The sequence below is a fragment of the Glandiceps talaboti genome, chromosome 1 (genome assembly GCF_964340395.1).
Source record: "Glandiceps talaboti chromosome 1, keGlaTala1.1, whole genome shotgun sequence".
Classification (NCBI taxonomy): domain Eukaryota; kingdom Metazoa; phylum Hemichordata; class Enteropneusta; family Spengelidae; genus Glandiceps; species Glandiceps talaboti.
Window position 1 is genome coordinate 6,029,326 of NC_135549.1, and position 14,935 is coordinate 6,044,260.

General features: G+C 34.8%; 1 protein-coding gene across 1 annotated transcript; it reads left to right on the top strand.

The window, feature by feature from the left end:
- The first annotated feature begins 5,621 nt into the window (after positions 1-5,621).
- LOC144436336 (cyclin-dependent kinase 20-like) lies at positions 5,622-13,953 on the top strand. Its single transcript, XM_078125111.1, has 10 exons — positions 5,622-5,854; positions 6,603-6,676; positions 6,968-7,007; positions 9,070-9,258; positions 9,841-9,962; positions 10,606-10,668; positions 11,043-11,166; positions 11,770-11,862; positions 12,395-12,457; positions 13,076-13,953. The coding sequence occupies exons 1-10, from the start codon at positions 5,780-5,782 to the stop codon at positions 13,250-13,252; spliced, it is 1,020 nt and encodes a 339-aa protein (XP_077981237.1). The 5' UTR covers positions 5,622-5,779; the 3' UTR covers positions 13,253-13,953.
- Positions 13,954-14,935: the final 982 nt, after the last annotated feature.

Here is a 14,935-nt window from a genome sequence, read left to right on the forward strand (position 1 = left end):
TTGAACTCGTAACTTCACCAGTGCTACTCGTAAGCCTGGCATGCCTGTAACACACACAGTACGTCTAATAACGTTGAACTTCGAGCCTACGTACCATTTGAAAAATGTGACCAATTTCATTAAACTTTGCATAGTTGTAAACCCCAAACTTATTTGTGGCAATCCTTCGTTGAATGCTTTGACGCATCTTCTCCCATTCTTTTAAGAGCGTAACACTGAAATCATAGTGCTTGTGGCTGTCGAGAATATGGCTTTTCGGAATAATGAATCGATTATGCTCGAACATTATTGAAGACAAATGCTGATTGTTCGTAACTTTTTTGGTAGATCTCAACCGTAGTCAGTCAAGAACTGAGTCCATAATCTGTTGTTCTTATTTCAAATTGTGATTATGGGTAGTAACCACCAGTGCTGAATACGACATGTTCATTGGCGTATCCCATAACCCGACCGACCAGTTTAAACCGCCGCCCCTCGACATTTTTTAAACATTTAAAACAAAAAGATAGAAAACTCTTTGGCTTCTTTCCCCAGTGATGTCTGTACATGTTTCATCAAACTATCACAGGAGTATTTTGACCGACAGTTCGTTTGGTTTTGGATCGAGGCAATATTTGTCAAAAATAAAAACAATTCGAAAAATGAAAATAAAATAAAATCCCGACCTACCTATAGCTGCCTACCCTATATTTTTAGGCCATGTTTCGGAAACACACAATTATTTTCTTTCCAACTAAGTTCAAGTGTAATCTCTCTGTTTTCTTTCAAACTTTATGATAGAAAATCGACCTGTTCCCCAGGTTATAAATTCACATGTATTTCCATCAATGGGGTGGCCTTTCAACGTCTACTGCCTGCCCACGTCAGGTCTTTATAATTTTGTCAGATACAGCCACTTATTTCAATCTTGCTTCTTATGTGTTCCGTAGTTTCAGACAGAAACCACTTATCGTTGTTATGCCGGGTCAGTGAATCTTTACCTGTACAAGTGTATGTCGGTAGCCAACAAGTCCTATGACATTCGTTTCTCTCTGTTCAAACAATATCGTGCTTTCGTGATAACGATAAACTTTGACGACCTCGCACATGCACACTACTCGCTGTAATTATTTAAAAAATCATAGAATTGGGTATAGATATGATCGAACATCAAATCGTCGACTACCAGGGGTAAAGTCCAATCTCCAATGAGCAATTCACGTCATCCATAGCTGTTTTAGTCCAAGCATAGACCCTCCACCCACAGATATTATAATCAGAGACGATTACGAATCATCTGTTCAATAACGTTGTTTTCATTGTGCTATCATATAGCAAATAAAAGTTCTATTATGTCTTTAATTAAAGGTTCGTCACATTTTAGGATTTAGAGTCCAGAGTTCAGTATTTAAGATTGCGTTGTCAAAGACGCCTTCCAGTTGGCAATCACAATGTTAATATTACGTACAAGTTTGTGACTGGTTCTTCTAAATGTAGAGATTTAGAACGAGGGTCGAAAAAAAACTGAAAACATTTATAGCTGTCATTTTAAAAAGTACACTGCCATACATTAATAATAGGTACATTGAATATAGATACAGTACTGACCGTGCAATGCCATGCCATGAGAAATAGTGAACAAAGTGATTGTCATTGTTGATGATTGCAGATGAACATGAAAGGGCAAGCTAGATATATGTATATGAAACAAAATGGAAAATGTGTGATGTTACAGTTGCTAACTTGTGGACAGATTGAATTCTGAAAAGCATCACAAGCCACAACTGCTAGATAGATAGTGTATCAATGCTATCAAAACGGGTATTATACGGCGAAGTTTGATCGGTTCACTGTAACTTCAACGATTTGTTGTTTCTTTATTTTCCACTTTCCTTTTCCTTGTTTTGTTGTCTTCAGTTCAACAAACTTTAATCTGTACATCTATTGATTAAATTTGAATTTACTGCAAAACGTATATGACATATATTACAGTACTAGGATTATACTGCCACAAAGTATGTTGATTAATATGTACATTAATGTCACATCGTGACCAATCATGTTCAACAACGTGATCCATGGCACAACAACAAAACTCTCCGGGGTACGAGGAAGGGTAACCGTCTAGTAGTTTAGATTTTTATCATACGATGATTTGTCAATCAACGCTGTAAACTCACGTGTAACACAGGCGTGACAAATTGGGGGCAATTTTACCATTTTGACATTAGTCTCGTATGCTTTATTTATTGTTACAGTATTGTATTATTATCTAGCTTCTTTCTTGACAGAATTTATCAGCAGCCCCTGTAACCTACTAGATTCAAACCAAATGATCGAACTAAAATGTCCGACCACGTCACGGTGTAATTTATGTCTTTATATTTATCTGTACTGAATACCTGTAGGTTAAATCTGTCATTAGAAATATGGAACAGTTCACCTTTCTGGTGGTTTACATACACTATCAAATTAAAAACATCTAAGAGCGGATAATCAACGACTCAATTTTGAATGTGTGGTTTGTTCGCTGACTCACCTGTACAATAATAAATCATTGAAACATGAAGCACAGGTACACTGTGGATAATCCAGAGGTATATGTGAAATGAAAACATGGGTGTAATAATATGGGGGAGGGGTTTCTACAGAAATAGAAGTTGTCTTCTTTCGTCTTAGCTTAAGGACTGAGCTTTGCCTCTTTTGTATTTCTACTGTTCACCTTATGTTTTATAATAATACAATTTAAATTAATTGTAAAAGACGTTAACCTAATAGGAAATGTTAAGCCTGTTCAGTTTACTGTAATCTATTAATATTTTGATCATTTCCAAAATACGGCGTACTATTATCACGATATACAGGACTGGTGTGAAAATGTGACTTGAGTCAGTTTATCTTACACTGTTTGATAACGTTGGCACTGTCAATGACTGAACTTGAAAATGACCGTTCAAATAAGATATGTTCCGATCTTTTGTATTTGGCGATCTATAAACGGAATACATGTAACAACTCATGCCCTTATACATGTACAACATTCAATTGCAGGCCGTCGGAAACGTTGTTCTTTACCTAAAGTTCGGCTTGGCTGAACAAAATTGTATATAACCCCCCTGGATTTAAATGCCCTCTACAGGAAATCAAGAAACATTAAGTTTAAAGCTTACGGCTTGCATCAAAATGGTTCGCTTATTGTTTGCATGTGTATTATAGTATTGTAGGATGCCACATTCATAATTCTAGATTATAGATATACACACAAAGTCACCTTTGATGCTTTGATTTTTCGATTAAAAATTCCATTCATATAGATTTTTTTGTGTTTCCTATGTCGTTAAAGTTAAAGATGACGTTCATCGTCGGCTTTTCAAGTGTTTTCACAACCGTAGCTTTGTTAACGATGTGCGAAGGTGTAATTAAGGTATTTAAACTCCCATGACATCGTTTAACTGTTAACAGTAGTAGTACTAACAATAATCTCAGGTAGTTATAACTATCAAGCCGTACTTACCGCTGCCCCGGGTCGATTTTGAGTCCTTTTATTCAGCCCTTGGTTGTGACCTTGGGTATGGCCACGTTTCTTTGTTTGTTGGAGAACATCAGTGTAGCCGACTTTAGGAGAATCCACAAATTCCGCTATCCTTGGTAAAGTTAGTTTGCTTGAAAACATAGTTTGACTACGTACCGAAGACAGTGGCGGGTGTGTTGAAGAGTATACACACGCATTGAGTGTGACGAGATTGGGTGAGATTTCCCTACATAGCGACAGAGATATCACATTGTTATCACATCGTATCTTGGATGTTACGGAATGCTGTCGCCAGGGAATGCTCTCGCATTCTAGAATGCAACTTGGACGTGACGCGCGTACAAGCGAGATCTGGCGCACATTATTCGAATTGAACTGTCTTACACTTGACAATCAAGGTTTAAGAAAAATATTATATTATAGTAGAACAATAAATAAATAAAAAAAGACTGTGAAGAATAAAGAATAACCGTCCCCGTCCTTCATTTGGTACCATATATGAGTCATGAAATGTATTACGTCATTAAAGTTTTTGTAATTGTTTGGGTGGCAAAACATAAGCTCATACTTAGATGATGCAATTTTCGTTTCACATTTATACTTCAAGTATGTGACCATAATATCGGGGTGCATTTTGATTCATGTACAGATATGATTAAGAAGCTAAATGTGGAAATAAGTTCTCGAAGAAAGTCACTTGTAAAACAGAATGGATCGAATGGCCCGAAGATGTGTTGAATTCAACAGTTGAAAAATTATTTTCACCATTGTGTCAAGAGGGTGCGTGAGTTTTTGTAATACTTTCGATATATTTGTCGATACAAATTACTAATACTGACATTCAAATTAAAGGTTTGTCAAATACAAGTCTTCTTGAGCAGATATCAATCTTTACGAGTTTAGACCAACAATAGATTACATTGTTAGGTTATTAATATGAACAACGGAAGGGAGAACTTGACCTTTGTAATATCTACCTCAACACAATAATATCTTTCAAGGACAAGAGTTCTCCTTGTTGATTTCATGTTGCTAACGTAACCAAAGTGTCATGTTTGTCACCTACTTTGACACATGTGACATGCACCGACATTTACAAAAACAACCAAGTTTATGACAAGGGATGGGGTTCACAGGTCAGGGTGACCGGAACGGTTTTGTTTTATAGTGACGTTGACATTTCATCAAGGACATAATGACAATAAAAGTGATTGAACTGAAAAAATATTGATGTCTTTTATTAGAAGGCCCAATTTGCAAATTCTACCGTTATCACATATAAAAATTGCTTAGATGATATACTTTCTAAAATTATTGCATAATTTGTCCATTGAAGTGAAAGTACTCATGACGTATTTCTTCTATCTATAGCAAACAGTTCAACCAGTGATAATTTCCATGCCAACACGTTTTCATGTTTGTAGCATCTGTTGTTGTTTTTTAAAATGGTTTTGTTTAATAGCTTTAGTGGACTTATCAGTTTTTGTCCGACCGTTGTTGTTGTTGTTGTTGTTGTTGTTGTTGTTGTTGTTTTTGTTTTTGTTGCTGTTATTGTTGTTGTTGTGGTGGTGGTGGTGGTGGTGGTGGTGGTGGTGGTGGTGGTGGTGGTGGTGGTCACAGGGGCGCGTATTATTTTCAGATTGCCGTTTTCTTAAGAAAATATCGTATGAATCCTGCTGCTACAAATGTATCAATCTCTATACTACTAGTAGAAAGAACGCTATGTTTTAATATATAGTCAATAGGTTGTTATATTTAGCCTGTAGACCAGGAAAACAACAATCTAAGAAATATTACACGTCCCTTGTTGTGGTGGCCATGTTATTGACAATCCATTCCTGGTGCAAAGTTTCAACCAGCGCCATCATTATAATGACCGAAAATCTTTTGTTTTTAGGACGGTTGATAAATCAATAAATATGTTAATTTAATGAGTGGATTCAGCACTTGGTCATCAAACATTTTCTAATAAAGTAGAACATTTATGACACAACGATAAGTCGTTATCTTGTACTCTTCAATTTGCGAGAATGTATAAAATGAAAAAACTTTAAGAGTGGCCGTGATGACCTTTGACATTGCACATGCGCATTTCTGTCCGCCATATTTAATCATATTTTGTTGACATCGGCTCGGCCGGATATAGTGAAAAACGAATTCAGCATTCCGTTTTGTGTCTTTCAGAGATTTAAGTATTCCATGATGATCAGTAATCATTCCTAGCGGAGTTATATTTCTTCCTTATCTCCACAACCGTCATATTTTATCATGGAACAGTACACAATCCTTGGGCGAATCGGCGAAGGCGCCCATGGCATCGTATTCAAAGCCAAACACATCGAGGTAAGCATTATCTGTTGTCATGGTAATGCTAATACTAGTGCTTGTGCATGTAAAATCACCCACCCACCCCGAACCAACACCAACACCCAAATCCCCAATCTTCACCAGGTTGAAGTGACAGTGTATCATAATTTTGGGGAGGTGTTTACCTCGAATGGAAAGAAATATGGGGTGGGGGGTGTACATGGACATTTCATGAATTTACTTACACCCCTTTCAAACAGTAAATAAATATCAGGTGTATTGATATATCAATATTATGTAATAAAACACTTTTACACTCAAATAAAAGCACCATCGTATAAAATATTCGAGCCAATTGACTGACTCAGTGACTGTACAATTTTGTGTCTAATCATGGATGTATTTCGGTCCAATCAAGATAGGTAGGGTTGGTAGGATTTGGCTCAGGCGGTGACCACATTGCAGAATATATGTACATGTATAATCTAATATTGACACTGGGACATTGACAATTCTGTGAATGCACACGACACAATAGCCAGAAGTCTTGTGATAATACTGTCTACCATGGGAGTATAAAGTATTATACTTGTATGTATCTACCAACAGGACTATGTTAATTATGGCATTGAAGTACATGTACATCCATGATTGTAGTATCTGCTACCAGTATGACTGTATGGTGAAACATTGTCAGTTTTTATCACAGGTAGTATTGATATAAATTAATGATCCATCATTCATGTAGTCATGTATTTACTTTCCACCTTCTAATATACATTAGACAGGAGAGATTGTTGCAATGAAGAAGGTACCATTGAGAAAACTTGAAGATGGTATACCAAACACAGCCCTAAGGTATGTACATATGTACATGTATGTGTTCATTTCAAAATTAAGTGAAATTTGTAACAAGTGAATAGTAAGGTAACATACTCAATTAATGGAAATGAAAGTGTGTAAGATAGTTGGCTAAATTCAAGTTACTTTCTATTTTGATAAAGAATAGTTGTTAACAATTAATTTTATCTCACAGTGTTCAGCAATTCTTTTTGACAGCAGTAGTAACTCTATCTAATTCTCTCGATTGTCTTATGTATCAGTACCAATTAGATTCAATAACCAGCGACACTCTGTTTTTGTACACAGGGAAATAAAAGCACTGCAAGAGATTGATGAAAACCAACATGTGAGTACTATGTAACTTACTGTGTATCTTATTTACTTCTGTGTCAAGTGCTAGATTCACAGTGTTGTATAAGTTTGACTTTTAATAGTTTTCAAGATTGTGAATGTTGTGTAGATTTTGACAGGTTAATTTTACTTGTATTATTTCTTTATTTCGGGCCATCAAAATGTTAAAAATAAAAATAGAAAAAACATACAGATACAAAAAAAATAATGCAGTCATCTACCTATACAAGACAATCCTATAATTTTTCAAAAAAAACTTGAAAGAAAGTATGTGTTGTGTGTACGTTTTGTACATTTGCTCGAGTATCTCCAAGTTTTCCATGTAGAACAGAACAACCTGATAAATTTGATTAATTGGAAAGTGATAGGTGTATATCATTATGCATACTTTTCAACAGGTCTTTAAATTTGGGTGTCTTTCCCACAGCATTTAAAGTCGCAAATGTCACGCCAGTTTTTAAATCCGGTGACAAGTCAAAGGTAGTTAACTACCGTCCAATATCTCTCCTACCATTAGTATCTAAAGTTTTTGAGAGATTAGTGTATGCCCACCTTTTCCCCCATATTCGGGAACATATTTCAGAATCCCAACATGGTTTTATGAAAGGTAGATCCACTCAAACCAATTTAGTAAATTATATTGACTTTATTACAGATGCTATTGATAACAAATTACAGGTAGATAGCATTTATACAGACTTCAGTAAAGCTTTTGACACTGTATCACATACTTTACTGTCACACAAACTGAGCGCATATGGTTTCTCTGGCAATGTTATGTCCTGGCTTTCATCTTACCTACAAAATAGAACACAACGTGTAGTTATAAATGGTCACATGTCATCACCTTGTGACGTCACTTCAGGTGTGCCTCAAGGTTCCCTGATTGGGCCACTTTTGTTTATTCTGTTCGTCAATGATATGCCAGACATTGTCAACAGTCATGGGTCATCATTGTGCTCAATGTATGCTGACGATGCCAAAATATATCACATAGTTAGAACACAACATGATTGTATTTCTCTTCAAACAGACATTAATAATGTCTATAAATGGTGTAATACATGGAAATTGAAGCTTAATGTGGGGAAGTGTAATGTAATTACATTTAGTAACAAAAAGAAACTGATTACATACAATTACAGTATTGCTGATGGTCCCCTTGTTCGTGTTCATAGTATCAAAGATCTTGGTATTCTACTTTCTTCACAGTTGTCTTTTAGCACCCATATTGATAGTATTGTCAGGAAAGCTTTTAGAATGATGGGTTTTATCAAACGTACATGTGCCAATTTTTCCAACATTTCTACATTAAGATCTTTATATGTGAGCCATGTTGGAAGCCATCTTGAGTACTGCAGTGTAATTTGGTCACCATGGCAAGTAACTCAAATTGATAAAATCGAACGTGTACAGCAGAAATTTATTACATTTTTATGTTTTAAATCAAATGTGCAATATACTTCAACAGATTACGATTCACTATGTGCTAGGTTTAAGCTTCCCCCACTGGTGAGGAGGCGAAAGTTTTTAGATGCTATTTTTGTTTACAAACTGGTCAATTCATGCTATAATTGTCCATCCATTTTGTACAAGGTTTGTTTTAATGTACAGAGCAGACAGCTACGTAATAACCATATCTTTCGCATCAGTGCCTCCAGAGTAAATCTGAGAAAATATTCCCCAATTTTAAGATGTTTAACCACTTGTAATGACGTTTTTAAAGTAAATCCAAACCTAGATTTATTTAGTCCTGTTTCCGCCTTTCGGCGTGTGCTTCAGGCTGCGTGTTTTTAATAATTTTTCCTGTTTTGTTGTTTTTATTTCTGTGTTTGCCTTTTATGTCATGTCACTTGTGTTATTGCTACCCCTTGTTTTATCTTTTTAGTGCTTGTTTTTCCTTATTTGTTTCTAAAGGTGCCTGTAAATGGCCATGGGCTTTATGCCCGTTGGTTTACCTGAATAAATAAATAAATAAATAAATTAAAAAAAATATCAACTACATCCAACAATATGTATATATTGATTCAATCTTTTGTGGATTTTTTTTTGTCCAGGTTGTAAAACTGAGAGACGTCTTTCCACATGGTACTGGTTTTGTACTAGTGTTTGAATTCATGTTGTCTGATTTATCAGAAGTTGTTAGGAATTCTGACAGACCTCTGACAGAAGCCCAGATTAAAAGCTATATGCAGATGTTACTCAAAGGTGTCACCTACTGCCATGAAAATTCCATTATGCACAGGGTAAGAATAGGCTTCTTCTAAGTACAATGTATCTAATATTAAAATTCTGTTATTGTCATTGTCTTTTTATCTTGGTATGGTTGGGAATCTACAGTAATAATAATCTAGTTGAAATAACTAGTTGATATACCAGGGATTGCCAGTAGATTTGACGGACTGTGTTAATGTTACTGCCTTTACATAGAGTGTAAATTATTGTCTAGGACTATAACACCCAAAATATTTATGTAATAGTTCAGGTTTGTAAACTTTTTGACAAATACCAGTCCCTGAACAAATTTTTACAATGATCAGATGTGATGATGTAAATGTATGGAAGCATTGTACAAAACTTCAAGGTTTTCTCAGATTGCTTTACTTTCGATTTAAATCGTGTTTACATAGTTCTACCCACTGTACAACACAATATGTCTGATCATGATTATTATATGGAGATCAAATATGAAATTAATGATATACTTATGTATGGAGAGAGAAAAAAAAACCATGTTATTGAATGGTTAACATTTCTATCAAAATTACAAGTGAGTTGAAATGAGTAGAGTAATGTCTCAAAATATCAATAATCTTATATGTTTGTAGGATTTGAAGCCTGCTAACTTACTGATTGGTGAAGCTGGACATCTAAAGATTGCAGATTTTGGATTAGCAAGAGTGTTTAATAATGATGAAGGAAGGCAATATAGTCATCAAGTTGCTACCAGGTAAGTCAATGGTCCAATCATTTTTCAGTATTCATATTCACCATGTTTATCTCCTGTGACCAAATACTTACCATATTCTGATAACTGAGGCATATTTAATCATTGTTAGTTACCTGCAAATTTTATGAGAGATTTTGGATAACCTGGTGAGTACATTTTGGCTCAATCACAGTGACAAACATGAATAGTGCCCTCTATGTTGGTAAAATGCATTTCAAGCTTCAAATTTAGAATAATGCAGATGATGAAAGTTTCTGGCCTATTTGTGCGTCATCAGCATGTAATCTTTGATAGAAGTCTCTATATACCAGATACACCACTCAGTGAGTAAGGTAGATACTAAAAATGGAAAGTTTGGTGTCAACAAACTAAGGTAGATACAATTTTACCAACAGAGATCTGACAGACATTGATAATTGTGACACCATTAGTTACAAGTGAAGAGTTTAGATTTGAAGTGCATATCACATCAATACTATGATGTAATGCTAATTGCACAAGTGTTGTGAAGGTACTGTTGTTGTGCTATCATGTATCTCAAACACACATGCTACAATTAGTACGGTAAGTATGGTTGTTTTGTTTTCACAAAAGTTTTGATCAATAGTAATGAAAAAACTACACTTTTAATTCGTCATTTCAGGTGGTACCGTGCACCAGAACTCCTGTATGGAGCTAGAAAATATGATGAAGGTGTGGATCTATGGTGAGTGGTCCTTACTTCATTTGATGTGTTGCAACTTTAACAAGCTATCCTAAATTGTGTTAACACATGTCAAAAGAAAGGTGTGAAAGGTGTCAAGAATATGTCAAATAAATAGCATTAAAATCAACGTATTTTGACTAAAAGAGAATTTTAAGTTGCCTTGGTTAATTTTCAGTTCCCTGTAGGTAGCTAATCTCCTCTTTTCTAGAGAATAGTTTTTAACTGTCCTCTTGTGACATTATCGTCTTTCAAAACCCAAGATGAACACTTGATTTGATTAACTGAGCTGTGTGATTAATACTGGTAGTAGGAGCTGTAGAATTATTAGGAAGCATCAAGATGAACGCTAATGATACATTGCTGTTACATTACAGGGCTGTTGGATGCATATTTGGTGAACTTTTAAACAATTCTCCATTGTTTCCTGGTGAAAGTGATATAGAACAATTGTGTTGTGTACTTCGTGTTTTAGGTACACCAACAGAGAAAACATGGCCTGTAAGTTCATTGAGAATTCTTCATTTTAGTTCCATAGAGACAAAGTGGCAAAGCAGGGCTAGGGCTTTTAGAAATGATATACCAAGTAGTTATAACGCCGGACATGTAAATTCAATCTGGTTGTGGTATTGTCAAATAAACTTTTAGTCATACACAAGATTTTCGCCTTTTGCGAAATAAATTCTTGTTACTTGCTACTGAAAATGCTCCTCTCTGAGTTGATGTTGGAAGTGTACATATAACATTGATTTGTAATTAAATTAAATCTTTTTAGAGTTCTCCCTATAATAGAATACACATGTAGTTGGTTGCCTAGACCCTAGATATCTAAATTAGTTGATTCATCAATTAAACCTCAGATCTTGGTGGTCCAAGATTAAACACCTATAGAGTACCCTAGACCACTGACAATAGAATACTTGATTCCATCCTATGATTTGTTGAGAACAGCTAGCGTATGATATATGCACACAACATGCATATTTGCCATTAGCCAATCATTATTTGCTTAGGAAGCACTTTGCACCCAGTAATTCAATAATTTAATAAATAATTTCATTTCTCACAAATCATAATGTCATATATTATCTATACATCTGTTAGGGAATGAAAGACTTGCCAGATTACATGAAAATTACTTTCCCAGAGAACCCACCCATTCCATTGGAACAAATAGTCACTGATGCACCACCTGAGGTATGTAATAGTCCATTGTTTATATAGCTTTAATTTTGTCAAAATGTTGTCAGTAGATGTATGATCATGGATTGGTTTTCAGAGTTCAACCTCGACAGCAAAAGAGTCTATATTACTGGTTAATAGACTGTTATTCTTTCCCCACTTGATTTTTTCAAAGTGGATGTAAAGTGAACCACATGAGTCAGAGCTCAATAAATTGAATGAAACCAAAACATTGACTTAAATATTGACATATAGGTTTGATTTCAATTAATCATGAATACTTCCACAGGACAAACAAAGAAATGATCTGATATGATATGATGTGATATGATATGACATATGATATGATATGATATGATATGATATGATATGATATGATATGATATGATAGAAGTATATTATTTTAAGGCAAAACCCTAGATTTAATTTGATGTGATTGTTACAGTGAAATAATTGTATTTTTTACTAATTGAGTTATTTATCAAATAACAGCAATGGTATTAGACAACTTGAGTAATCATCATTGTATGTTTTCTATATCTTATAGGCTCTTGATTTACTGAAGAAATTTCTTGTATATCCATCAAAGCAAAGGATATCAGCTACTGAGGTTTGTAGTTTCTCCTCTCAAGACATGTCAATTTCAGCGAAGCAATGTGTGTGTATGTATGTGTGTGTGTGTGTGTATGTACCTATGTATGTATGTATGTATGTAATTGTATGTATGTATGTACGTACGTATGCATGTGTACATTGTATGTATGTATATACATGTATGTATAGACTGTCAACAGCCGCTCGCGCCTTTTTTTCCCTATGTTGCTGCGCTCCGATCTGGCACAATACTACTATACTCGCATACTGATATCGTGGGCCGAAGGCATGGCGACGACTTAAGTTTAGATAAAACGTAGGAAAAAAAGGTGCAAGCGACTGTCGACAGTCTAATGTATGTACAGTATGTATGTACATATTTTTTGTATATATATATGCATGTATGCATGTATGTGTGTGTATGCATATATTATGTATGTACGCATGTGTGTATATATGTACATCTGTATATGTACATACATATGTATGTGTGTGTGTGTGTGTGTGTGTGTGTGTGTGTGTGTGCATGCATGTATTTGTGTGTAAAAATGTATGTTTGTATACATGTACATACAAACATACAAGCGCTTGTATACGTATATATTAATTCCACAATATCATTATCCTCTTCCAGGCATTGCTCCATCCATATTTTTTCACGGAACCACTCCCAGCACACCATTCAGAGTTACCCAAGCCAACTAGAAGTCATAGGAAAAGACAACATGCACAACATGCACATGAATATGATGTAGATACATCCCTGGAGAATTCATTGGTAGATCCAGAACTTATAGTACCATTTGTGTAATTTATGACAGCTAAAACAGGAGTTCATTTATTCAGATGTACATTGAAATATTTGTATATATACCACTGTATAGTATATTGTCATGTGACACTTTGTATTAGAAATATGTTCGTGACACTCTATAATCAAGTGACTGTTCTGATGATGAAAAAGCGTTAAAACAGAAAGATTTTACTAAATAATAAATGTAAAAAGCATTCAGAAGTTCATCAAACTTTGTTGCAAATACAGTGTTTTGTTAGCATCCTATAATCTACTAGCATAGGTTATCCATGCCATCAATGACTTTTAAAAAAGCCTGCTGAGGTGTAAAAATAGTCAAAGATTCAAGTTGTCTTTGTACTCATTTACATGTGCTACCAATGACTGTACTGTACACTGTAACTCTATTCCGTTATGTCTATTTTCATGCTTATAGACGAAAAGGTAGGCCTAGGAGTGAGGAAAAGAATTAAATGTTTTCTTTGTTTTGATACTGTGATGATAGTATACTGTGATGTATTGCATATTCCATTTCCCTTTCTTTTGGACCAAAATCAGAAAACATTATTTGTACATGTATTTCTCAGCAGTGTTTACAACTTCACAATCAAATATGTTATCATAAGTTCATAAATTAAACATTTTTAGTTGTCTAAAGTTTGTCGTACGACTCACCAACTTGTCATTACTAATTATTGTACATTGTATATACATGTATATGTACCAAACTGTTCTGTAAATTTGCAATAAATTATTGAACATGTTGAGAAATCTCAAACTTCAGTGTCTCTATGAAATGGCTTTTGTAGAGAGAGAAAGGATGATGATGACACCATATTGTAGAATGGGGGGGGGGGGGGCAACAGTACCAACCCTGTCAAGTAAAAAAAAAATCACATTCTGTGTATGAGCTGTGGTGCTTTACTGAAATAAATTATTATCATTACTATTATTAGTAGAGGTGCAACATCTCTAGTAAGTTGAGATAGCATACTCAAGATCAACCAGCAAAAGTTCTAAGGGGATAGACTCGGAAGATTCTGAACATGAGTGTTGAATAATTATATGTACCACCATGAAGTATTTCAGTGACCTTTCACTTTAAAGGAGCTTGTCAATATCAGGAATAAATAGAAGACAAGTGGAACAGTCATGATGTGAAATTTGATAATGAAATCAGCCAGGGTCTTCTAAAGGATTAAATCTTTGGTAATCAAATTACCAAAGAACACTGTTGAAATGCTGACAACATAGCAATCATCACCCATAGGCCATCAATGGACACATCACTGAAACTGCCTTGTTAATAAGATCAATCCAGAATACACAATAGACACAAATACACATCTACACTATTGCTTCAATAACATAAGCACCAGTGGAGTTTGGTATCAGCAAATGACATACAAAGAACAAAAAATATTGTCTTTTCATATCGTTAGTAAATTAAGTGAAATGACTATAATGTATGGGTAGAACTTGTAATTTTTTGGTTGTTGGGTTGCGACATGTCATTAGTGAATTCTTAAGGCATGCATTCTTGTCAATCAGGCACGTTGATAAAATTCAGGTCAAGTCATCACTTTCGCATTCAAAATTCTATATATTTTGATCTTTTCAGTCATTTTCTGACATCAAACTCCAACGACGTCCTTGTACTTACTCTCAAGACACAAAGAACATCCACAAATGGACAATGAT